This window comes from Cydia pomonella, chromosome 19 (genome assembly GCF_033807575.1).
Source record: "Cydia pomonella isolate Wapato2018A chromosome 19, ilCydPomo1, whole genome shotgun sequence".
In the NCBI taxonomy this organism is placed as follows: Eukaryota; Metazoa; Arthropoda; class Insecta; order Lepidoptera; family Tortricidae; genus Cydia; species Cydia pomonella.
In genome coordinates, this window is record NC_084721.1 from 12,924,788 (window position 1) to 12,952,263 (window position 27,476).

Sequence of the window (27,476 nt, forward strand, 5' to 3'; positions counted from 1 at the left end):
GTCATTCTTTATTCTTTAAAAACTGATGGGAAAGTTACATTTTATTCACAAGAGTTGCAAAGTAATTTCGTTCAAATTCTGGAATATTTTATCACCTAGGAATCTTATACCTTTAAACGAGCAATTCTTGTATATATATATGTATATTTATATTTCCGGGATCTCGGAAACGGCTCTAACGATTTTGCTGAAATTTGGTATATGGGGGTTGTGGTATATTTGGTAGCGGGGGGGTAAACTATCGATCTAGATTAGTCTTATGTTTGTGAAAACGCGTGTTTTCGAGTTTTCATGCGTTTTTTCTTTCGACGCAGAATATGGTCGCTAATTTCGTGTTGCCGGCCACTGTCCGTCTGGTCCAGCGAGTTAAGACGCGGACTGCTAAACGAGTGTTACGGGTTCGAATCTCGCCCGGTGACTAACTTTTTTTTTTATATGTTCAAGTTTATATATAATTTTTTAATTTTTATTGTTTTAGACAATATTTAAAATAGTAAAAAAATGTAGATAAGATTATCACCTATACACCACCATATTACAATAAATAGTTATTATAACCGAGCAATGCTCGGTCGCCCAGGTACTGTAAAATTAACGACGACGACGACTTGTGATGATTTTGAAGTTTAAGTATTTTTTCGCGTTGGTGTAGTAATTATACATTAATTCAGTTTCAATAATTCACAACTAGTGGCAGTAAATTAAAACACGACCGAAAGGAGTGTTTTAAATCGAAACGAGTTGCCAATTATCTATTCGCACATATACAACGTTTTACAGTATATATGGCACTTTAAATTTTCGACATAGGCGCGTAAAGTGCTAATTACCGCCCTAGTGCGGTAAAGTAGCACCATATGTACTAAAAAAAATGTTGTCTCACTCGTTAGAAAAAAATTAAAGCCCTCGAAACGCTCAAGATTTCCACTTCTCATTTTTGTATTGGTTAAACAACTACTATGGACCCCTCGTAAAATAGATAACTGTTTTAGCCAAAAATATTAACTGTTGAACTATATTGAAGGCCCGGTTCACATTGAGTGACTACACCGCTGTGCACATACAAAGTTTATTCTAACTGTAACTTTTTTTTGGTAAGTCAAAGTAAAATAAATCATCATGAAAGGTACAAATTAGGTACTAAATCTTTGCCAAAAGATGAATTCAATATAACGCCTACAGCTAGGAGAACTGGACTTGGCCCTGTCGACCTGACGTCAGAATAGCTGACCACATTATTATCAATATTTTTTCTCGATTTTAAGCGAGGTACAATTTTTTTGATATCATGTACCAAATAGTACAAAAAAGGTACTAAAACTTGGAGTAAGCGTCAGGATGTCAGGACCATGATAGCTATTTATATCGTTATAAAACTTATAAATAGCTATCATCGTCCTGACGTTCTGACACTTACGATACTACAATACACTTCATTAGTTCATCTATTCGCCTCTCTATCACTGCGCGATCTATCTTTGTGCGAAAGAGAGGCACATAGGCTTCCCCCTGACGAAATTATGCGTTCCACGTCTTAATCATTAATTTAAGAACAATAAAACATACGAAGAGTATTATTGTATTATTTCAGTAGTTACAGTAATAATAGGCATAAAATAGGGAATATTACGCAAAACTCTGCGTAGAGCGCGTTACTAACACACACGGGGCCTACCGCGAAATGGAAAAATCTAAATTGTGGTTTCTGCCTCCATCATTCTTGCATATTCGATAGACAGAGAGGCAGATAGGTAACGAAATTTCGATTTTCGCGTTTCGCGTTAGACCATCTGTAACCAAAACGCCTTGATGCATCAATGCCATAGTGAAAACTTGTCAAAAAACTGTTTAAGGCATAGTATGCATATGTTACTCTCAGGTTACATGCTAGTGCTGCTCTCTACAGCCTGAAAAAATGTATGGCCTATCTATTTCAGGAGAATGCATCGTACGCGAGCAGTTAGCAATAATATCGCCAACGACAGATTGCAAATGAAATATAGGCACCTTTATGAGTAATTCAATAACTGCACTGAAATATGATGTTCGTACTCTCTGCAGGCAGATTTACAGAAGATCAGTTGGACTCTAAATAGTAAAAGAAATGGTTTCCCGTAATCTACAAATTTATTAACGAGATATTTCATTATATATAACTTCGTACGAAATGAAAAGTAATACGTGGGAATATGAGAAAAAAAATAGTATATTTATATTAATTATAACCTACATGCTCATTAATGAATAATTTTTACAAGCAGTAACATTACTAGATATCTCATTTAATATAATCCGACTTAATTACATTTCCGCAACACCTCCGTATTTCACAAAATAAATCAAGACATTATGCAACTTATATAATTTTGACGTATATATCCGAGTCGCCCGTGTTGCGACCGTTGCGACTTTCATGTAGTAACACCTAACATGGAAAAGTAAATAATAAAGACTGAATCTTCACGGATACCGCGTTGTTCGGGAAATATATATAGGTCAAATAAATACTTAACTAAGTCGCTTGTAATAAACCTTGCGTAGATAGATAGATGTATAGATAGAATACTCTTTATTGGAACACCTCAGTAAAAAGATACAAAAGAAAAGACAAAACAAACAATTGATTAAATGTAGAGGCAGACAACAGGCGGCTACGTAACGACTTATATATACTTATAGTGCGTTATTCTTTTGTTATATGTATAATGTATTTCATTGTCAATAATATGATAATCCAACAATATGTACGAAACGGCAATATTTAGTTCTTAAAGCTCTGCTTCTTCTGAACATTTTTTTATTCCACTTCATTTAAGCCCACAAAATTAACACACTGGTTAATATCTAGGAACTATTAAAATTGGTAACAAATTCTTAGGCAACTTGTCTGGCGCTATCAACTATCTCAAGTAAAATGTGGAGCCAGCGTGACAAAAATAAATATAAGTACTATTTTTTTATTGCTTTCCACAAAACCGGCAATATGTAGAATTGTGTAGCTTTATTTACAGAAATTAGGTTTCATATAGAGATTGACAGTCATTGTTAATTAACTTCTCTCTGCGCCGAGTAAAATATAACCCGACCAAGTAATGTATTGGCTATACCATCCATATTTAACAAACAAATTTATGACGTTTTGTAACCTTCTTATTTTGGCAAATATATACCGACACATCCGAGCATGCACATTGCGAAGGGTGGTATTCTGGTTTTTCATCTTTCCAATATCTTGGTCCAATGTTTATTTGCGTCTGACATTTTGCTTAATGAGAAAGTGAGACGCAATGCACATTGGACAAAGATCTTAGACTAGTGGAATATCACCCGAAAGGAAGAATTGAGTCACCGGGTGGCCCGGAGGCTCCGGGAAGTCCGATTTTTGCTCATAGCATGACCGGCTAGTCTCCGGTCCGAGCCCGCACCGGGCCACTACAGAGCTCCGGTGATGACGTAATGCTTTCCATAGAAAACGAAGCGCCGGAAGCTCCGGCCCGGCCCTGCCCCTGTGTAGCGTGAGTCAACCTTTATGCGGTAAACGCAGCGATAACCGCATTATCATTTTACCTACATTCCGTTGATCACATTCTTTAACGTATTAATATCTACAGTTACACGGCCATACAGACGCCGACATCTGCATAAAAAACATTTTGCCTGCCCCGGTACGTGTCTGCCACGCTCAATGTTTGTAAAAATAAAGCGACACAAAACGCGTTTGTACGGAACAGCACGTGGAATGCTTCCAATTTGCCAATTTTTATTGAAAAATTGAAAAATATTGTCCAAATCAATGTCTACTTCTAAATATATAAAAGAAGAAACTGACTGACTGACTGACATATCAACGCACAGCCTAAACCGCTGGTTCTAGAGATTCCAAAAGCCATGCCAGGATAAGCTATGTGAATCTGCCCCCAGCGAGTTTTGGCTTGTAATTTTTTTTGATGATTTGGCGTTATATTAGTAGCAAGTACCTCTATAATAAATATCAGCCCCCCAAATATTATAGATTTCGGTAAAAAAAAGAGTTATCATCAATTTTTTTTTCTAGCTAGCCGATTTTGACGTGCGTCACATATCTGTGCATATTGTAAAGGCAATTATACGACATCAATTATATATATAACACATTGCCAAACAAAAAAATAAATCATCTTTTTTTAAAAGTACTTTTACGTCAGCGACACCTCCAAGTTTTTCACCAAAGCTTAAAGCTAGCCTCTTTAATAAGCTACAAAATGAATATACTTACTTAATTTTATCTGTGGTATAACAGGGTATTTTTAAAATTGAATACATCACTATACATTTTCTTTAGCCGCTCGAAGGAATTAATACTTTTTGATTATTATTTTTTAAGTGGCCAGTGTTCATTATAAACATACACGTTTCTCTAAATAGTTTTAACGACCGGATAAAGCGGGCAATGATTTTAAAATTTAATATTGTGGACATAAAAAATGTTGAAAGTATTTTTGCCAAATTGCAATTCAATCGGTCCAGTAGTTTCGGAGCAAATCGGTTGTAACAGATGGATTGACAGACTACCACACGTGATCCTATAAGGGTTATTTTTTAGCTTTTGAGGTATGGAACGAGACCCGCGTTCTCCTAATGGATACTACGACAGGACTGTTTCTCCCACGGTCAGTTCTATGTGGCGTACTCCCGTGTAAGTTCACCTCAAAGTTTGGTTCTTGCTACCAGTTTCAAACATGGCTAAAATGTTGTTCATAAGGAAGGACATTAACAAATATAAAGTTGTGGAATACTTTATGCATTTTTCAGAACATGATTCTAAACCTAATAATCGCGGACAAACATATATACCTACATGCGTCCATACAAACATACGGGTCAAACTGAGAACCCTTTTTTTTGCTTTACGTAGGCGAAGCCGCGGGCTGAAGCTAGTTCCTACAAACTTCGCTATTGGTAGTACCAAATATAGTAGATACAGGAAGCCAATTATAGGAACACACAGGTAGTGACTAAAGGAGGTAAATAAGTAAGTAGTTGATAATTCAAGTGAACTAATAACAAATTTGGTCAGAGTCAAAATTTCACCACTTGTTCAATCAATAAGAATTGGTGTCAGTAAGTGTATAAAAAAAAAACACAGTAAACATTGTATTCCATCTCACGCCCACTTAAACCGAAGTAGTCGTTAATTTAAACCCGTACGTATCAAAGAGTTAATTCTCTAATGGCAACATAGGATGTTAACGGCTTGGAGGCGTCGTACGAACAACTAGATACCTCTAAATTCATTAAGTAATAAAACAATTAAGATAAGCTACGTGGGGTTCATTAAGCGTGGGCTAGTGGCACGGATGAATGAAAGTTTGTTCCATTCGGTCGATTCTGTCAAAGAGAATTTGAAACAGAGGTGGTTTGTCAAAGAAAATTTTGTATTCACAGTAAATTTACTGCTATCTTTCGACACATGATTAAAACTATTAGAACGACATTTGACTTTTAATCTTATTTTGTCAACGGTTTGTGTTAAATTTGCTAAAAATCATAAAGTGGCGCCATCTAATACACATATCAGTGAAAGAATAGGATCAAAGTCAATGACGTTCTAAAAGTTTTAATCATGTTTCGAAAGATAGCTGTAAATTTACAGGGCTACAAAGTTTTCTTTGACAATACACCTCTATTTCAAATTCTCTTTGATTATGTTCAACATTTTGTAATGGTGTTTATTTTATTTTGATACGAGTTTGACCGTGAGTAACAATCAGCGTCATGGGCTCACGCTGAATGGTGATTAAATTAAATCAGGAGTCGTCTTATAAAGCGTTGGGGTGTAAAAAGTTCAGGAAAACCGTACAAATCTTAAGACATCTTATCTTTGTCCCTCGTCGTATGTACTTCCATATATTCACAAAACTGATATGAAACTTCCGAGACCAACAGACACTTCAATTCAACCTACTTATATCGATCAGCGGATTTTTTAAAGTCTCGAGCTAGATAATTATATTCCCTGTGCCTTTTAAAATGAAATCCATTTATTATGAAGCCACTTAATCTGATCACTCCGTTAGATTCCTTATTCATGACCTAGAAAGTAACTGTTATTCACAAGGACAACCCCGCATATCGCCTCTGAGCCTCTGACTGAACCAAGGCAAACAACCTTCGATTACGTGTTGTTGCTCAAATTATTCCAGCGACGTGCTCAGACTCACAGATTTACAATATACAAGATTGCCTGTCAAATATCAAAAGTGAGACCAAAATTGGAATGATGTTAAGTGTCATTGGATGTTTGGAATTCAGAAATAACTATAATCTGCTAATTGCGTAAATTATTTGCGTTTGTAACACGTAGATCCCACGATATGTCCACCTGGTGTTGCCTACACCATTCAACGCCAATTAATTTTTACCTAATTTGTACCTAATTAGTAATAATAACAGTTTTCGATAACAACTCAAAACGGTAAAGGTAACAAAAATAATACCCTTTTAAATCTAGCCTACATAAAGATCTAAGTACCACCTCAAGGCCCACAATTGCCGCCAAATTTTATCTCGGCCGTTAGTTTCAAGATTAAACATCTCACCCTTTCTCTTATAAATAGGGTAAGACATATAATGGGGTGCTTGAGTCAAATAATGCTGCTATTAACGGCTCTATTAAGATTAGGGAAGGTAATAATTGTTTTCGTTTTGTAATGGGGAATGTTTTAATTTAAGACGATGGAGCAAAAATCTCCCATTGACCTAAAGCCGGTTAATATAGAATTATGGCTGAACTAGCTATGAATCGTTTGTCATTTGGCTTATGTTTCGTAAGAAGGGGATAAAACATAATTTAACTAAGTCAGGCCCGTAAAGTTGTATGAATAAGGGGGTTAATCTTTACTAAGTTTTTATTGTTCCTGAATCGTTATAATTTAAATAATCAACTCGAAAAGTGTCAGGAGTGACGAGTCCGCTGACAGCCCTTAATTCACTAAATATAATTGGTCATATAAAATACAAATGTCGTACTCATAATTGCAATATTCAAAATCGAATTTGCATCTGAGTAGGTAGATTCTTATATACCTACAATATGGTAATAGCTATTTAGGATTTTCTTACTTTTTTTTATATTTTTATTTTATTTACAATAACAATATACAAAATGAATATGTACAGATGATTACTATAACTAGCTTATATCTAAAATAGGCCCTTGAGGCATTGTACCAAGGATGCTGGCGGCATTTCCTCGTTGTATCGCAATACTGATACGTTGTGCGAGGAAGCCGCCAGCTCTTCGGTCGCCAGTTACGTCCACCAGACGTTTCGCGATTTGTCCAAAAAAATTATGCGCGCTGGGACCTCATGGACCTAGAGTTTCAACGCCAAATGGTACAAAATGTTATATTATAACGTGTCGACCATTTAATTAGGCTGAACTCCAATAACTCAATGTTAAACGGATAATCAATAGACCAAAGAGTTTACAAATTTCTAAATAAGGGTCATATTATCGAGACGTGCTAGTAAGTGCATGTTCATATATTTATGAGTGCCTTGGCCGGTCCGATATATTCGACGACGACTGTACATCCCAGGGAGCTTTCGCTACCTAACTCCAAACCTGTGCAGAAATCAATATTGTATTATTTCGATATACAAAATCTTTACGAGACCTTTTAGTCCTTTTACAAAACATTACAGGTGTTGATGTTTTAACCCTTCTTTGAATTTTATATCAGACAACCCTTTTCACACTTAGCTGGCTAAAACTTGGAGTTTTAATCAGTTAAGTTTATGAAACATATATTAAGCTGGGAAAATGTGCCAGAAGTTAAAAAATCGATATAGTAGTAGATTATAAACGAACTGGGCGGAGGCGGGTCGACTATGACCATCGCTTGCCACCTTTTATAAAGAAATAAATATTATAGGACATTATTACACAAATTGACTAAGTCCCACAGTAAGCTCAATAAGGCTTGTGTTGAGGGTACTTAGACAACGATATATATACTCGTAATATATAAATAATTATAAATACTTAAATACATAGAGAACACCCATGACTCAGGAACAAATATCCATGCTCATCACATGAATAAATGCCCTTACCAGGATTTGAACCCGGGACCATCGGCTTCATAGGCAGGGTCACTACCCACGAGGCCAGACCGGTCACCTTGACAGGGACCTTTGGGTGATAGTCATGGAGACGACTGTCACCTGACAGAAAGTAGGTCCTCGTGGTGTACTCTAGGACGCCACTCCCCCCCCCCCTCCTTACTGGTGATTGGAGTTGTTCTCCAGAGAAGGGACCTAACAACTTTGTGCTGCTGGGTCATAGTCATGGTAGTGTGCACTCGTGTTCCCGTGGCCTTGCCTTACGGCACCGAGGCGACAGTCAGTGGGTAGACTCACGTGGGACTCCCACAAAACCATCCCGGGTCTATCCCCGTGACCGAGTGGTATGCCTAATGCATTTCCCTTGTATAAAAAAAAGAAAAAAAAATAGATTTGGTTACGAATTTATCACATTGCCATTGCTAGAAGTAGTCATACTGCCAGGTCCAAGTGATAAACCAAGCTATGTCAATCCTTGATTTATTAAATGGACATGGCATTATTAATATGGACCGGTCAATGTAATAAATGTATAACTTTGCCCGACGCTCTTGGGCATTATTCATAATGATCGGTCATTATTTATACTGCCCGGTTAATCAAGTTGTCCGTGATAATCTGCAATGTATTATATACCGTTTAATTTAAAGCTAACTTATTAAACGGCATCACACCTGATATTGATTTCTTTGATAGATCCGTGGGTATTAAAAAAAAGCGTTACACACCCGATACTTTTCTGGAATGCTCCCAATGAGCTCCATCATTTATTACACGGAAATGATAGGCTAAGGTCGAAGAATATCCGTAAGGGTCTCCAAACATATACAAGGTAAGATAAAATACATACCACCATATAAATAACACTGCTGCTTAAGAGTTCTTAAGAATTCACTTCACTGTAACTTTGCGATGGACCCATGGTTTCGTCATCCTGAAGTGATAAAACGCCTCAACGATACGGCCGACAGCTGGCGGGACTTAGGAGTTTTTTAATCTACTTAAACACACCGCAGCGTCTGACTGAACAAATGTTTTTGTTTCCGATACATTTCGGTGGGAATCGAGAAAGCTGATGACACACAAGGACAATTCTGTGTGACGTAATTTCTGACTTGATTGGAACTTGACAAAACATTGGTAAGCCGTCTTAAATATAAACGTTCGGGATATTAAAATGTAAAAAAATAGCTAAGCTACTCTATACGCACATCACATAAGAGATGCATTTTTTCATAAAATCAGAACATGCTCGAACATGCTCATACTCATACTCATACTCATAGTTTATTGATAATGTAAATTACAGGCCAGGCTTACATGACTAGTATAAATTACAGGTAGATAATTATACATGTATCTTTATAGTCCTTCACAGATTCAGATAATCAGTAACCATAGACTGTTTCTTATTAAAAGTCAGCTGCCATGGACAACTATTATCGACACTAAAGGAGGCGCGGAATATGAACGTTTCTCGAGTACTTTACGCGCCTATTTCTGAAATCTATTGCCTTATAAGTGATCGACAATCGTATACGCGGGCTCGAAATAATAACCTCAGCTACTGCTTTTTTCGGCGACGGAAATGTTTAGAAAGATTATACTTACTTACTTATCAGATTTGTATTATTAAAAGCTTTAATAAAGCCATCAAGCCTATAACATCGGCATACCTAGTTCCCTTGATTTCTGCAAGATCATATTCAGATTCTGATCTGACGGAAATGAGATCTACAGTAAAGAAATGTTCCAAATCCTGACAAATTTTTAACTTTAGTTTTCAATAAGATAAAAAAAAACCGGCCAAGAGCATGTCGGGCCATGCTCAGAGTAGGGTTCCGTAGTTACTCTTCCGTCACAATAAGCTAAACTGGAGCTTAAAGTATAGTAGATTGTCCAAGGGATGAACTGTGGATATTACGTCTTTTTACTATGAAGTGGAAACATTTTGCGATAACTCAAAAACAGCGAAACTGATCATGTCCGCTATAGTTTTTATTTAATGTCTTTCTTAAGCTCTACTTCTATGATTTTTTTCATATTTTTTGGACCTATGGTTCAAAAGTTAGAGGGGGGGACACACATTTTTTTTTGTCTTTCAGAGCAATTATCTCCGAATATATTCACTTTATCAAAAAATGTTTGTTGAAAACCCCTATTAGTTTTGAAAGACCTTTCCAACGATATCCCACACTGTAGAGTTGAAGCAAAAAAAAAATTCACCCCCGCTTTACGTTTTATTTTTTTATTAAATTTTTTAGTTTTTATTGTACGACTTTATCGGCTTTATTGATTTATATATCCTTGCCAAATTTCAGCTTTCTAGCACTAACGACCACGGAGCAAAGCCTCGGACAGACAGACGGACATGGCGAAACTATTAGGATTAGGGTTCCTAGTTTACTACGGAACCCTAAAAATGGGTAAGCGAAATTTTTGTGTAAGTACCTAACATAAACTTATAAGTCATGCTTGGCCTCATTCAATCGCCGACATTCATTAATTACCGTTGTTAATATTAATTAATATATATTAATTAATAATGATGAATTAACGTACCGTGCTCATCTTTGTACCGGCGACACAGGGAAAACATGCTGCCGGAGCCCGACCTGCGACAATTATTCATTATTACACATTGTATTCATATTAACGCTAAAAGAATCATTAATACAGGACAAATTTACCAAGCATTTTATATCTATAAAAGCACCATTTGATGCCAACCTTTATAATTTGTAAGACATGTGATATACCTACTCTATATTGAATAAAAAACAATAATGTTTTGAGTTGAAAGTAAGCCATAAAGGGAGTCCGCTGGCTAGCGCGGGTGGACGGAATCCGTCGCACGCGTCCGCGCCAGTTGGGGTGGTATTCCACCTGTCCAATTTCTTGGTCCATTGTGTATTTGAGTCTCACAGTTTGCTTGATGAGAGAGCGAGACGCAATGCACATTGGACCAAGATTTCTTACGTAAGGTCACAAAGATGCGAAAAATTATAGTATTAAATTTGGTTTAGGCAGACTCTAGTACCTTTTTATGTACAAATAAACGTTCCAAAAATGATTTTTATGAAAAATTAAAACTGAAACAAATCAAACTTGTATTTATTTTTTAGGATTCCGTACCCAAAGGGTAAAACGGGACCCTATTACTAAAACTCCGCTGTCCGTCCGTCCGTCCGTCCGCCTGTCACCAGGCTGTATCTCATAAACCGTGATGGTTAGACAGTTGAAATTTTCACAGATGATGTATTTCTGTTGCCGCTATAACAAAAAATACTAAAAAGTACGAAACCCTCGATGGACGAGTCCGACTGGCACTTGTCCGGCTTTTTTCTTTACATTCTTACGTAAAAATGGCAAAAATCGTCTTGCCTTATTAACGGATGGCACCTTAAGTAATAAAGATTACCAAATAACATTGAACGTTTTAACGATTGATCACGTATTCTCATACAATCCTTACACTCTCATTTTAAAATTGAACTTTGGGAGCTGCTTTTAGGCGGCGCGTTTAAGTGACTTGTAATTTCCTAGCAGTTAGAATATTCAGAGTCAGCCGTGCGGCGAGGCTCTCATCTCAAATAAAGACGCCTTCTATAAGGGTACATTTATTTTATCAAACCATTTGAAAATCAAACCTTAATCTCTGAGCAATTAGGCTTATTGTCAGAGAAACACGGGACATAAACTCTTTAGTAAAGTCCTTAAAGGCTATGGCGGAAATAAAGTTGTACTGACGTTAAGTTTTGTATTCAACAGGGGGGTGTCCAGGGAGATCGTGTGGCCTAGAGAGCTTATCTGGGGTGACCAACTGCGAGACGTCAGGAAGGCCTAGGTACCGATTGAATGACGAGGTCCACAAAGGCCTGTGCAACATTCACGCGGCTGAATGGCGTTGCATCGGGAAATCTTATGTCGCAGGCCAAGATCCGCTTCGAGTCGCTAAGCCAGTGAAGTGTGAGGATGTCCATCGGCTGATTTCCCGATTGATTAGTGACAGTAGGGATTGCTGGCGCAAATGGAGGAGGAGGAGGAGGCATGTGCCTGTCGACCTCCAAAGGCTTTCCAAAGGTCCGTAAGGCGTAAGTTTTTTTTATTGTATAAATAATTGTGCATAACGTTAAACCAAAAAACAAGGACTTGATGCCATAGGGCACTCTCAAGCAGCTGCTTTTAACCAAGAATCATTCGACATCCGATATCGAATCAGACAGTGTGAGAACGCTCTAAGATTCCAATCCGATTTGTACTTGGGAATTTACATGTGATTTTCTAAATTTCTACCTAATTGATCGCCAAACTGACGTATTTAATGTCGACTTTATTCCGTGTACATTGAAGTAGAAAATCAAATGTGCATATTTCGTGTCATCCAGGATGACGCGCAGTTTGTCAAATCTAACCTTTAATAACATGACAATACGAGTAAAATCACACGACTTCGTGAATGACACGATCTATAAACATCACCCGTCAATTGGAAACTGTACCATGTTGTAACAGCAAATCGCTTGGCACACAACATGACGTCAAATATTGGAATTTTGATGTAAACTATATATCACTTCAGAACAGTTTTTTTCTAGACGGGATTTTCCGGGAAATTGAGCTTGTTATTATCTAACGAAATTCGTGGAAACTTCGATGATTAAGATTTAATTGCTAGTTAGACTTTTAAACCTCTATAATCTCCTGTCTACGTTACAAACAATATGCTTATTTACTACGAAAGCAATTAAAAGTTAGCGTAATCCTACGAGGAAAAGTCGCGCAAGCGTTATTACTGAACTATAGTATAACTATCAGTAGTACTGGATTATTATTCCATATATTCCTAAACGACTCAGACTGACCAAAAAAAGCATGGACTAGAAAATCGTGAAAATTGTACGGAATCGGAGATCATATTACACCAGGCACACGCGATGGCTGGGGTGAACGTTGGAAAATGCCCAATGCCAGTGTCTAGTAATTGGATTTTGTGAGCGCGACTAGTCGAATGTTTAGGAAAACCAGCGTTAATGCTAGACATGAAAAAAAACGCTTCTTTATTCTGTTTTTTTTTTTTTTTACTGTGAAGTATAGTTTGGCCCTTGACTCTCTCATTTTAAAGTTTGACGACCGGTTTGTTTACGAATTAGATGTGTATGTATTGCTTTGTATAGTTATTTTAAATACTGCGTTGCTTCTTGATCAAACATTATGTAATTGTGATTTATCTATATAATACAAATAAAATTCTATGTATTGTAAATATTAAGTATTGACATAGAACTACATATTATATGTATATCGACCGGTTTGGCTTAGTGGGTAGTGTCCCTGCCTACGAAGCTGATGGACCCGGGTTCAAATCCTGGTAAGGGCATTTATTCGTGTAATGAGCATGGATATTTGTTCCTGAGTCATGGGTGTTTTTTATGTATTTAAGTATTTATAAATATTTATGTAGTATATATATCGTTGTCTAAGTACCCTCAACACAAGCCTTATTGAGCTATTTGAGCTTACTGTGGGACTTAGTCAATTTGTGTAATAATGTCGTATAATATTTATTTATTATTTATTTATTAAACATAGACAGAGATAATCATACTGTATTTGTCTTACGCTAGTACTAGCACCCAAAAGAAAGGGATGAGTATAATTTTCCTGTTTCTTATTGGCTGACAAGTTGAGGCACGCAAACACAACTTGTTAGTCAGTAAGAACCAGGAAATACAGTGCCCATAGGAAAAATAAGGAATTATCCTTAATATACCTAACTTAATTGAAAAGCGCTCTCACACGTACCTACTTCTCTCGAGCAGTATTTTTTTTGTGTCACGAACTCTTTGTTACAATATGTTGTAGCTAGACTTTTATTCAATTCAATTTTTTAGGGCTACCGCGCACGAGTAACTTTTGTATCCGCAACTTTTTTTGTCTCTGTCGTACTTTCATACTACCCATAGACTTGATGTGAGAGAAAATAGTTGCGGAGACAAAAGTTGTTCGTGCGCGCCTAGCCTAAGTAAGTAACTAAATGGTATGCTAGAGTCTGATAGCACATTATTTTGTTATCCATAGTTTAGTTTTTTTAGGGTAAAACTACTGCTACATAGAACCTCTACTAAAAAATATGAGGAACTATAAAACTCCAATAAAAACGTGATCGCCTAGATTTCGATATGCTAACTCCAAAGACATAACTCGCCCAAGCGCTTGGAATGACACTCCAGTTGTTTACTACGAGTACGAGCCACAATGCCCACACACTGCTACTACAGCGTTTACATGTGTGACGTGTAGCCTTGTAGCCATCACTCTAGTGCTGTGCCAGTTTTGTTTGTCGTTCATCGGACGCTCGAAGGTCGTAGATCAGAACTGGGCTATAACCGCGAAAATCGAAGTTCGTCAATTGCGGGCATTTTTCTCTGTCACTCTAATTACGTCTTAGTGAGAGTAAAAGAGAAAGATCCCCGCAATTTGCGAGTTTCAGTTTTTGCGGTAGGCCCCCCGACTTGTTGACGTTTGTCGTTGTTCTCTTTCTGTCTTGACGGCCTCCTAGTCTAGTTGGTAGTGGCCCTGCAGAAGCAGGAGGTTTCGGGTTCGAATCCTGATGAGGGTATTTATTTGTGTATTATAACAAGTATTTATTCTTGAGTTATGGATATATTCCGTGTGATAACAGATACGGTCAGTTTGTGATATTTGCAATCATTATGTTGTTTACGAATTAGATTTGTATGTATTGCTTTGTAAAGTTAATTTAAATACTGCGTAATGGAGCATCGAGACAAACCATTCTGGTTTACCGATGCTTTTTGATCAAACATTATGTAATTGTGATTTACCTCTAATACAAATAAAATTCTATGTAAGTATATAAGTATATAATTATTTATTTAAAATTATCCTATAAGAGAAAGAAAGAAAGCTAAAAGACCACGAATGGTCTTTGAAATTAGCGTTGTTTTAATCAAATAAAGAGTACAATTATCTCAGCTCTAGGGACTCTAGCCTAACGCTAGTCTCATTAATTTATATAAAATAGCACTGATCTATTACGCAGAGGATAGTCCCCATACGGCTAATCTGCCAAAAGTGAAGCCCAAACACGATTGATGTGTGCTTGCGAAGCTTGTGTCTCTTCACGCTTAAACTGCGAAACCGATTTAGATGGAATTTGGTATGAAAATAGTTTGAGTCGCGCGCAGAAGCTTATTATTTTAAGCTATTTGGTGATTTATATATATTCGTAAATGTGTTATGATATTAATTTATGTATGTAGTGTATGTAGTTTATACTATTTGCTATTTATGTATGTGTATAATTTGGTATTATTATCTCTCAACTTCTTTCACAGCATCACCTACTCACATTACCTGTTTTTTACCTTGTCTCCACTACCCTAAGGTTGTCTGGAAGAGATCGCTCTTTAGCGATACGACCGCCCGTTGTCTACCATAGTCTAAGTTGTGTGTTTAATTTGTACGTCATTATGTTCTTTTCATATTGGTGAGCAATAAAGAATATTTGTATTGTATTGTATTGTATTTACATATTCAGAAAATAAATAGATTAGATAAATCCGCAAGTATTTAGGACATATTTTTATTTGTTAACATACAAGCTCCACCACAATTCGTTCATAATAAAAACTATAAACGCAGCAATACATGAGAGTCCATCCAACCACTGCCAATTATTGCTAATGCACAAAATGCAATGTCCATTAAGGGGAACGCTGACGGTATTGTGTCGTAGTCGATAGCAAAGTACCTATAGCTGCTGACAGTACGTGTGCTGACGGGACGATAGATAGGGTTGCCATACGTCCCGTATATGCGTATATACGGGACGTATGGCAACCCTATCTACCCCCGTCCCGTGACTGTCACCGTATTTAAGCATCGCGTCCCGTATTTTATTTACCTGACCGGTTTTTGTCCCGTACGATATATGTATATAATACCTATAAGAAAGGCACCGAAAGTAGTTTCAAATAGAATAGAAAGTATTACTGAAATGTTCTGCCGCCAGAGAGCAGCACTAGCACATATTATAAAACAATATCTAAGAGAGCGAGCTGTGCTCGGAAAACATATAAGACTCAACTCTAACCTAACCTAACTAGATAGATTTTTCGCCCCCGAAAAGCTCTAACGATTTCGATAAAAATTTTTATCGAACATACATACAAGAATTGCTTGTTTAAAGGTATAATACTGTGGCCCTAGTGAAAAAGGGTACAAGTCTCTGGCAGCGCAGGTGTAAAGGGGTGTAAGTTCCACGTAACACTTATGCCCTTATACACCTAAACTGCCAGAGACTTGTACCCTTTTTCACTAGGGCCACAGAATTTATTTATTTATTTTTTAATACATAAATAATAAAGATAGAGTAACTTATACATACTATGCCTTAAACAGTTTTTTGAGGAGTTGGATCAAGAAGGTATATTTGCAGAGGCCTACCGCGAAACGCGGAAATCAATATTTCGTTATCTGCCTTTTTATCGTTAGAATAAGCAGGAGTAATAAAGAAATTTCAATTTTCGTGTTTCGCGGTAGGCTCTCAGTATGTGCTAGTGTCGTCCCCTACGCAGTGTTTTACGTACCTAATATTAGTTAGTTTCTCATCTAGTTTACGTTATTCTTGTGTCATTTAATCAACTTGTTAGCTTGTGAACACAATTACATATGCCAATGCCATGTTCTAGGATTACATATGCCAATGCCATGTTCTAGGAGTAGGTACAGCATGTGTTTTTGTCAGATGAGAAGTGAGACCTCGAGTCTTATGATACCAGTCAGAATTAGAGAAAATTAACTCAATAGATATAAGGAGATTTTGTCTTTCGAATCGAGTTGAAAGCTTTTGGAACGTGACAGGATAGATTCCTGCAAAAAGCTTCGTTATAATGTTTACAGGCTCTTTTTAATAGTAAGTACTGTCTTTAAAAAATTCTAGAATTTGTTTTTTGTAAAGAATACCCTTTAATTTTAACTGAAGCGTTAGCGAAAATGGTCGTTTTGACTCGGGCAAACTGCTTTTATATGTCGGGATGTTTTCCTCTACAGGTCGCAATTCTTTTTGATGAGCAGGTTCAGTAGTTAGAGTCTGTTCGGAAAGAGAAGAGTCGTGGAATGTATTGGGCCCCATACATTATACGACTCTTCTCTTTCCGAACATACTCTAAGTAGAATATTTTTGTGGTTTCTTTATTTTGGCAATCGTCAAAATGGTGGAATATGGCACTTAAAACCATTACGAATACGCTGTGATAATGACTCAAAGAAGTACTTTAGTTTAATATTTGAAGCCCATGAACCTTAACGTGTTGTCTAAACAGGTCATAGAGCCACGGGAGTCAGACCAAGCTAAGTTGGCAACGATTTTGATGGCCCAGCCTGTGAAAGTGTTAAGTAAACGTCATAATGTCATAGAAGTTTGACGTTTAAAATAACCGTTGCACTGTCTGGGCTGTCAAAATCGCTGCCAACTTATCTTGGTATGACTCTAGTTTCTTCTTCTTCCTCCCGTTATCCCGGCATTTTGCCAAGGCTCATGGGAGCCTGGGATCCGCTTGACAACTAATCCCTCGATTTGGCGTAGGCACTAGTTTTTACAAAAACGACTGCCATCTGACATTCCAACCCAGAGGGTACACTAGGCCTGGTTGGGATTAGTCCGGTTTCCTCACGATGTTTTCCTTCACCGAAAAGCGACTGGTAAATATCAAATGATATTTTGTACATAAGTTCCGAAAAACTCATTGGTACGAGCCGGGTTTGAACCCGCGACCTCTGGATTGCAAGTCGCACGCTCTTACCGCTAGGCCATCAGCGCTTTTTGTATGACTCTAGTTTATTCTTGTATAAAAATAACCGAATCTACCAACACGAATAATAAGCGGATGGTACCACGTGTATAAACTTGTAAAGCGATTGGCGAAGCATGGAAATCGGAGCGAAGTTATAAATGCCCATTATTGGTTCAGCTGACGGCGGCTTTACATGCGAAAATCGTAAATCGAAATTTCGTTATCTGCCTCTCTATCGCGCTTACATATTAGAACGATAGAGAGGCAAATAGGCGAACGAGCAAACGAAGTGGTTCGTGGTAGACCCTCTGATTTATATTTACTGTACCTACCCAAAAGTTAAGAACATTGGTGAAACAAATGTCCATAATTTTGGCAGGGTATGATTTAATCGAGCACTGTTGAGTATTTTTCCGATATGTAGGTACAAAACTTTTCATTTGGCGACAGATCTAAGTACTTACGTAGTTTGGTAGCCCACATAGTAGCCAACGTGTATATCGTTCACGCTCCGTGGCGAACGAAACGCAACTGTCACAGTCGCACTAATTTACTTAGAAGAGTGATAGAGAGAGATGACTACGCTACGCTACGGAGCGTTAACGATCGTAACGTTGGCTAGGCAGCCTGATATTTTATTTAAATCGACTATAGAAAATTGTCATTTATTTATTATTTTGGATACAAATTGACATCAATCTGGTTATTCATTTTGACACTGTTCTAAATAATTTGACAAAAAATTAGTTTATTGGGGAATATATATTATAATTAGGGGGTAGCTACATATAAATAGTTGCGGTTTTGGTACAGCGCAATAGGTTATAGGTATTCGCGGGCTTGGTTTCCGCAATTCGACGTAGCGCAATAGGTCATAGGCAATGGTATTTTAAGTGTCACGTCTGTGTCACTCCATTATCCTTAAGAAGAAGAAGGAATTCATCATACAATACAATAGTCTTTATTCCACACCTCACACAGTTTATAATACAAGTACAGAAACAAATAAAAACAACTGGACATCATAGTACGGTCAAGGAATTTAGTGTCAGTACCATTTCGTACACAACACGAAAATAATATGAGGTCTCTAGTGCCTTTCATATCCATTGTCATCGTGATCGGTACTAAATGGTAATTCTTTCACTGTACTCGTACTATTATTTAAAAATAGAGGATGGCGAATCCTGTTTCCACCGTGATACAGTTGAATACTAGTACGGGGAACAGATGTAGCTTACTTTATTCATGAAATGTTGATCATATGTTATTTTATTGTAATCTAAACAGTGCAGTTAATTGACCAATTGTCCACCTTATTATATTGACTTAGGGACTGTAGTTGGCCATGTAACTGTACTGTACTATATCTACTTGCTAAGTTAATTAATAACTATATCTATGTAAACAAAAACGTAAGCAAATATTGTCCTTTATTACTGAATAAAGATATTTATTATATTTATTTATATTTATTATTATTTTTTCAATAAATCCTGATGGTATCACGTGTAACGACTCGGGCGGTGAATTAAAACCGGAATTACAAATGTCCATGAGAATGCTGACGGTATTGTTTCGTGGCCGTCTGTAACAGCTACAAATAGATAGCTGCTGACCGTGCCACGTGTACAGCCGGTGTCGAAGTAGGGTTACCAGACGTCAGCAATTTTCTTTCTTCGCGCCGCTCGGCATTTTGTCAGGTAATTCAAAATTTGTATCTGGTAACCCTAGGTGCAAGCGGTAAATGAAAAGCGAGAAAATTACAACAAATGTCAATATTGGTACTGTCGTATTGTCGTACGGCTGTCTGTGGCAGATACATGTAGCTGCTGGCAATACCGCGTGTAGTGAGTAGGTGCAAGTAATGAATAAAAAGCGGGTAAATTACAAATGTCCGTGAGATTGCTAACGCTGCTGTTTTGTGTACTTTTGCGGCATGTAAGTATTCGTTGGTTGAGGCAACGGCACTAATGTTGTACACTTTAAGATGCTGGTGATGGACACTTTAAAAACTAATTCAAAGATCATACTTAAAAGAATGCCAAATAACTGTTACTTTTTTTACCTACATGATAATTAATATTCACCATTGAATCCTTGTCCATTACTGGTGACTGGTGCCGTCACCCTACATTGATCGTTTCGCATCACTGTGCGTAGACAACCTCTAGCTCCGTAGCGTAACGTAATTATCTCTCTCTATCACCCTTCCATATAAAGTGCGACAGAGACAGTTGCGTTTCGTTCGCTATGGAGTGTCAACAATTGGCATCTTTTCTACGCTGCCAAGTGTCTATTCCACGCTGACAATTGACACTCGACACTAACAATTTCCTGTAGGTACATTTCTGGGTCGATAATTACTTAACTAGCTACAGTATACCTAGCGTCAATATTTACTTATTTTTATACAATCGTCAGCGTTGTGAAACAGGTCCTATTTTAAACAGTAATTTGCCCTATAATCGTATTAAGAGGATAAAGGACGACCTCCTTCATACAAATATAGTCCTCATTTTGTTCTCTGGCTATTGATGTTATGGAAAATATTATTATTCAGCTTAAAAAACTAGGCTTAAGTCTTTTAGGCCAATTTCCGCCATATTAAATATTTTCCAAAACACGAAACAACAGAAAAATTCCGTAGAAACTGAACGTGCTCACAAAATTTCACGAAAATCGGTTAAAAAGAAATGCGACCTGCAGAGGAAAACATCCGTACAAACGAAAGCCAAATATTTACCAAACTGATTGATACGTCTGCAAACGATACAACATTTTTTTCAATGAAAGAAAAAACGAATACAGATTCTCTTATAACTTGAGGCACCCCTCAATTGAGGCGACCACAGACATGACAACAGCCCTGCGTAATTCAATTGTGAAATTCATATAAATTAATAAAACGGAGTCAGACCCAGCGGGATAAAATATTTCGAATATTCGCTTAGATATTCTCGCCTAGAACGTAGAAATACAGTTATTTGCGACTCGTTTAAGGTGATTTGAGCAGTTTTGTAATGGTTTCAGCAATGGTGAGATTTTTTCAACGATAACTTACATTTTAATGACAAAATTATATTCAAATAATGATTTTTTGGTATTATCCGGGCTATGAAGGGTAGAGGTAATCTGCGTGTGTATTTTACTGGCACTTTTTCGTACATACATTACGTAGTAGTACTACAGAATAAATAATAGTACTACCGTAGAGAAATTACACTTCCTAAAACCAAAGTTTGACAGCGATTCAAGGACGAATCACGCTGTGCCTTTATAATGTATGGCACTATCCCTTTCGGCTATTTAGGGTTGTCAAAATTCAAGTCATTATATATATTATCTGTGATCGTGCACGCAAAGGGGCGTTAAGTTGTGCCAACCCTAATAATTGCTCGGAGCAAGGCTGAGCCGAGCGGATTCGAGAATGACCGACAGGAGGAGTGTCGCCACTGTCGCCTCACTGGTAGTACACCAAAATTACATCATTTAGGTATCATTTTGAAATCAAATTAATGTAAGCTTGTATTAACAAAGGAGAGGTCTATAGGTATGGTAGTTGCTACTCTACCCTACGTATTAATTACATTACGATACAAGTGTGAAAAGTAGGAAATTCGCAACCAGTGGTGATAAATTAGAACACGACAGAAGGGAGCGTTTTAAATCAACAAGAGTTGGGAATTTCCTTTTCGCACGTGTATTGTACAACGTTTTACAGTACATATAGCCCTTTAAATTTTTCATATACACGCACGCGCTAGTTACCGCACTAGGGCGTTAAAGTAGCACCATATGTAGTGTAAAAGTAACTGCAAAACTCATTTAATTGTTTTCCATACTTTCGACCAATATATTAGGCTATTTCAAGCTACCACGGAGGATTTACGTTACATACGTACTGAATTAATATTTTATCATGTTTATAATTTTTATTGTATACCCAAGCCAATGCTCCGCAACGTCGGCCAATATCTCAAAGTTCTTTCTAACGCTAAACTAAACTATTTTTATTTTTTGTTATTGTATTGTTCATCCCTCATTATTGTGACGGTAATTTATAGTGTTTGTTATTTATTTACCCCCTTTTTTCATAAACGTGTACTAAAGTTACGATGCCGCTAATAATCGTTTGTCCCTTTTCATCATACCAATACGTCGGAAAGTCTTTAGTCTTTTGACGGTTATTATGTTGTCATTCGCTTAGTTTTAGTTTAAATGTATCGTAGTTTTTAAGTCAGGTCCCCATGGAAAATCAGCGCCATGGCTTGCCGTGGCAATATGCTGAGTGGCGATCCTTTTAACATGTAAGTAATTTGTGTTGTGTGTGTTATTTTACAGTTTTGTCAAGTGTTTCTACAAATTATGATGTTTATAAATGTATTTTACTTTCTTTCTTTCTATACGTAAAAACAATGCTACGGGATATACCGTAGCACGCGCAGCACATTTAGAGCGGGATGAGAATTAGTAGATTGTGTCACAAGAGAGCCAAATGACATTTTTACGGCGAGGGCGTTCATTGAATCCTGAATGAAGCGAAGGATTCTAAAATAGAATCCCGAGCGTAGTGAATTATTCTAGTGTTAAGGCCTAAGGTGGAAATAATTTTGCTACTATGTGACACACTGCTTTTCACGTCACCTATGAGGAATTTATTATGCTTCAAAATATTATTTAAGCTAAAACATAGTATGCAGAAAAAACAAATAAAAATGTCCTAGAACAGAAAAGTGGTACTGTTATCCCTCCTAGCAGGGAATAAAAAGCCCTTTAATGTTGGTATAGGTGATGTTATTATTTTTGCATATTGATGTAAATTTGGTCTCGCCGCGGTGTACCTAGGTCATACCTACTTCAAATTTACTATTAGATAGCGATGGAAAAAGATGTAAGCTTTGTACAATTATATCTCTATACAATACTTATACTTATAACTCCTAAGTATTATGCCACAACACTTATATTTCAGTATTTAATTTAAATGTACAGTTCTACTGATATTTACCATTAGCCTCATTTAGCCATGTTTAATAAGTAATTGTATGTAGCTGCGCCACGTGGCGGCGATGGCCCGCTCCGCTCAAACACTTTGCTAAATTACATCTAATTTATTTCGATACTTTCTGCTACGAGAACGCGAAGAGAACGAGAATAATATAATACTTGTAAAGAACCATGCACATGCTTATTCAGCGTGTTTTGACAGCTAATGATATAACAATCATAAGATTATTGACCGAGCGAAAGCAAAGTGTGAGCGAGGCGTCTTAATTTCAGCTTATAACAGTTGTCGTTTTTTTATCATCACATTTTGTCACAATTAAGTTTGAAGAGCCTCTTCTTTTTGAGCGAAATAAATATGAAATCAAAATTCGCGACTTGGGTTACGAAAATACCATACAGCATACGTTTTCGTAGCTTTGAGGAAGATTTTTAAGGATATACTGTGAAACTGCGCTTATAATGTCCGGTCACTGACTTAAATTGTTGAAACAGAATAACTTTTACACATAATCATTATTAGTAGAGAAGTAAATATAGGCAAGTCGGCGTGTAGTAAGACGACCTGTCTGGCGTAGTGGGTAGTGACCCTGCCTTATGAAGCCTGATGGTCTTGGATTCGAATCCCTGTAAGGGCATTTATTCGTGTGATGAGCACGGATATTTGTTCCTGAGTCATGGGTGTTTTCTATATATTTAAGTATTTGTAAGTATATTATATATATTGTTGTCGGAGTACCCACAACAAAACCTGCTTAAGCTTACTGTGGGGCTTAGTCAATTGGTGTAAGAATGTCCTAATATTTATTTATTTATAATTATTAGTACAGAAGTAGACATAGACAAGTGGAAATCGAGCTTTATAAGCACTCTGCCGCTAATAGATATATTGCTCGTTTAAATTGGATAACCACCACTGGACACGACCTTGTGATAGGGGTTGATTGGGGAGACTGATGGACTCGTAATTAGTGACACACTTTATTCGATTATATGCCTACATAAGTTTGGTAATGAAATAATCTTTGTAGCCGCTGTATAGGATACGGTTAAGGGATAAGTTATGGGGGAATCTATTTAGTCCTACGAGCTTATTATACATCCTATCCAAATCCAAGACAACAAATATAATTTACTAGCAGCAGTACACGTTATCGTGCCATCCTTGTCACACATTTTAGACATATAATATTTAAAAAACAAGTTCGCGCCCTCTCACTCGCACTGATACTGATATTTGCACTGATTGTATATAGAAGTTGTTTGAGAAATCGTTGCAAATTATATTTCGTCAACTATACAGTCAGCGTTGATCATAGCGAATGTAACAGCGCGTCAAACGTGTCTGTTTCCAAATGAAGGTTTATCTGAACTGTACAGATTTATCTTCAAAAAGTTATTATTGTTATTGTTGTTATTGCCTATGAAGCCGATGGTCCCGGGTTCAAATCCTGGTAAGAGCATTCATTTATGTGATGAGCACGGATATTTGTTCCTGAGTCATGGGTGTTTAAATGTATTTAAGTATTTATATATTATATATGTCGTCTAAGTACCTACAACACAAACCTTATTGAGCTTACTGTGGGACTTAATCAATTTGGGTAAGAATGTCCTTATAATATTTATTTATCTCATATAGCTATTTTTAAGTTATTTCGGAATGGCAGATAATTTTGACTCGTCTTCAGATCCGCTAATTTTGATGCTGACTGTACTGTGGATATTTGACGATGTTATAATTATATGTTGTGTGTAAAATTATATAATGAATAGGTCATAATAACTGAGTGTATGCCGTTATTCGTATCTAATTTCAACTTATCTATCGAGTGTAAATATATAAATATTCAGGTTGATATTAATTAATGGTGCTCAATTATAGGTAATGCAATTATAACGTATCCTACACATCAAATACAAAAAGGTACATTATTTAAATCAGTCGACTTATGTATATTCGGCAGCTTTGGTAAATAGAAGTGTAGATTGGTAATATACACTATATATATATACAGTCTGGAAAATAAACAAGAGTAATGTTTTTAAATTCTCGTCCACAATAATTTATATTTCTTATGGAAATTCTCATAGCCCACATATTTAGACAAATTACCTACCGACCGAATTTACTGTTCCAATAAGGTGTCCAGGTATACCTAAACAATCTTACGAATCTTTCGTCTCGTCATTAATTTGAAAAATCTTAAGATTATTTTTCTTGCCGTCATGAATTAATTTTAAGATAATTATATACTTTATCTACTGCTTCTAGCCGGATTTTTCGGGTCTCATAGATAATTTTGTTATATTAACATTACATATTAGTACTTATGTTGAACTGTCATGAATAAAAGCCTTATAATAGATACAACATTGCCAAAGACAACAAAAATCTAGTCTAAATACTATAAATCTAGGCTAACATATACACGAACCTTAAGCACACGGCCTACAGTCGCCGTCTGGCAGTTTCAACGATACCCATCGCGCTATATACAATTTAAAAAAATTACAAATTCAAAATTTAAATATCGAACTGTATAACGGTCACTGCACTATTACAAAAAAAGTTTATCACATGTGAAAAGTGAAGGAGGTTGGATAGTAGCGCGGTCGGCGGAGGTTGTTTAGCGACTAGTCGGGACGTCGGTCGGGCCTCGGGTACACTCGGACACAGTCGGGTGTCTCCGGGGCTCTAGCCCTTTCTGACTAGGACGGGGAGTCCATCAGAGTGAGTAATGGTTTTTTAGTCAATTTTGATGCTCAATTTAGTGATCTGATAAAAATGCATTAATGTTGCGTTCGCGAGATGGGATTAGGAGTTGGGTTGTCGCTCCGTTTAAACGGAGCGCTTTACGTATAAAAATGGCTTTTAACGTCGAGAAAATATGGCAAATAAGCTCTCGTTTTTCTTGGGATTTAACGATTAACGACAGGTCGATTCAGAGAAATTAGTATGAATGGATTGGATGAATGTACTTTTTTTACGCAACATTACAATAGGAAAATTAGTTCAGCAGTCTCGTAATTATGCTTTCTTAGTTATTTAAAGTATTTAGGTAGATAAAATAGATTAATCGTTGTCTACATTTTCACTTGCTACATGCAATTATAATCTTATCTAGTAGTGTTTACATAGCCAAATTAATAGTCAATTTTATGCGTTTTTTTCGAGAACGATTTTTCTGCTCTATTCGTCACGACTGAGGTTTGAGCCTATGATAGTTAACCATTACACACATGGAAGGTTAAAGTAAAAGACAAACACAGTGTTCAAACTTTACGACTGACGACTGGTTTGGCCTAGTGGGTACTGTCCCTGCTTGTGATGCCGATGGTTCCGGTTTCAAATCCCGGTAGCATTTATTTGTGTGATGAACACAGATATTTGTTCCTGAATCACGGGTGTTTTCTATAAATAAGTATGTATTTATCTATGTATATCGTCGCCTAGTAGCCATAGTACAAGCTTTGCTTAGTTTAGGGCTAGGTCGAACTGTGTATGATTGTCCCCAAATATTTGTTTATTTTAGTTTAATTAACAATCTCAACTTTTGACACTGACAGATCGGTATCGTACCGCTATGACTTCTTGTAAGCATTGTTCTAATCGGGCAGAAAGTACCTATATAATCAGAGATTTAAATAAGTGGATTGGTTGGTCTACTTTGTGAATTTGCAATAAAATATTGAGTATTAAGTATTGAATGTGGCTCATGGATCCATTGGCGCCTACGCGAGCTACGCCGTAGCTCGTAGCAGTATTGTACAAACGTTTTTTTTATTCATTTAAAAAACAAACAGCCTTCTACAAATATGTCTCACAAAAATGAACTTAAAATAGGCCTAAAGTTTCCTAAGTTACTAAGAAAGCTATTACAAAGAATTGTAGATTTCGCAATTATTAATTACCCGTTTAGTTGTGTACCTACTTACACGCAAATGGAGTAACAAAACAATGCAAAATATGAATGAAACCAATCTATCAATTTCTAGAAAACAAAATTTGCCGAACTTTGTTTTTGAACACGGACAAACTTTGAACTAAAATATCTATATCGTTAAGGGATTCATTATACAAATTACAAGTACGCCTAAAGAAAGAATTTTTAGCATACTGTATGCCACAAGAGGAGGCGGAGGGTTTAGGTTTAGAGAGAGATTCTTTATTTACTCATAAGAACAACACAGTTCACTAAAAATGAGCTTAAATATTAGATTTTCTTAAAAATAAACATTAATAGCATGATCGCTAGAGGTTTATATTACATTATTATGTATGTGTATTTTTAATTTGGTTTTAAATGCACTAAGAGACTCACAATCTTTCATATTATTCGATAGTTCATTATTTCTCAAATTAAATAAAGATATGGCGCGCCCGCGCCGCACGAAACTTTCGGGTTCTTACAAATGTAAGGTAACCTCGGTAACTGATTGAGATTAAAGAATCTCAATTGCGTACTCTGAAAATATACTCCTACTTCTTGTAAAAAAAATTCTCGTCAGATCCTTCGACTATTATCACTAGCTATTTTA

The 27,476-nt window shown here is 36.7% G+C and overlaps 1 protein-coding gene across 2 annotated transcripts in view; it reads right to left on the minus strand.

The window, feature by feature from the left end:
- LOC133528602 (uncharacterized) overlaps positions 1-26,391 on the minus strand; it is a 150,067-nt gene extending 123,676 nt beyond the window's left edge. Inside the window, exons 1-2 of one of the 2 annotated variants that reach the window (XM_061866047.1) lie at positions 25,373-26,391; positions 10,669-10,721 (exon numbers count right to left, since the gene is read on the minus strand). In XM_061866047.1, the coding sequence (XP_061722031.1) occupies positions 10,669-10,705 (37 nt within the window). In that variant the 5' untranslated portion in view covers positions 10,706-10,721; positions 25,373-26,391. Of the gene's footprint in view, positions 1-10,668; positions 10,822-25,372 lie in introns of those variants that run through there. The other variant, XM_061866046.1, reaches the window with a different exon arrangement.
- Positions 26,392-27,476: the final 1,085 nt, after the last annotated feature.